This window comes from Austrofundulus limnaeus, unplaced genomic scaffold, assembly GCF_001266775.1.
Source record: "Austrofundulus limnaeus strain Quisiro unplaced genomic scaffold, Austrofundulus_limnaeus-1.0 Scaffold195, whole genome shotgun sequence".
NCBI lineage: Eukaryota > Metazoa > Chordata > Actinopteri > Cyprinodontiformes > Rivulidae > Austrofundulus > Austrofundulus limnaeus.
This window is the reverse complement of record NW_013952597.1, coordinates 398,816-399,361: the sequence shown is the minus strand read 5'-3', so window position 1 is coordinate 399,361 and position 546 is coordinate 398,816. Positions and strand designations below refer to the sequence as shown.

General features: G+C 38.9%; 1 protein-coding gene across 1 annotated transcript in view; it reads left to right on the top strand.

The window, feature by feature from the left end:
• LOC106524666 (zona pellucida sperm-binding protein 3) overlaps positions 1 to 267 on the top strand; it is a 6,369-nt gene extending 6,102 nt beyond the window's left edge. Inside the window, exon 11 of the mRNA XM_014018563.1 lies at positions 110 to 267. Within this exon, the coding sequence (XP_013874017.1) occupies positions 110 to 141 (32 nt within the window). The 3' untranslated portion in view covers positions 142 to 267. The remainder of the gene's footprint in view (positions 1 to 109) is intronic.
• The last annotated feature ends 279 nt before the right edge of the window (positions 268 to 546 follow it).

The window sequence follows — 546 nt, the reverse complement described above, 5'->3', positions numbered from 1 at the left end:
CCCCCCACCCACCTGTCGACTTCTTCTTAATTGCCAATTCTAACTGCTGTAACTAATGGAACCAATAATCCTTGTCTTTTTTTTTTTGTTCCTCACTCTCCCTCCTCAGCCTCATCTTCATCARCAGCCCTGTTGTTGTAGAGCAGGTGCAGCGCTGGTGGTGCTGGTTTTCACAAGCACTGTAATCTGCAACAGACGCTGCAGTCCCACTGGACAATCTGTTTGTACATGACTTTGAAGACGATAAATAAATATTTCTTACAAAGATGCTTTGGTTTTCTTTTCCACTCTTTAAGAAGAGCTAAAGTTTTTTTTTTCCCCTCAAGCTGCTGATGCAAGATTCAGATGAGTCACCCTCAAGGATCAAGAGTACAACTTCGTATTACCAACTTTTATTAAATTGTTCATATGGGTAATATGCTAATAGGTCAATGAGTTAAAATCATGGAGTTTAGCTGTGCAGAAACTGACATTTACTATTAAAGTGAACTGAGTAGTTGAAACTTTACATTACTGGATAACCATTTAATTCAACTGCAAGCAAAC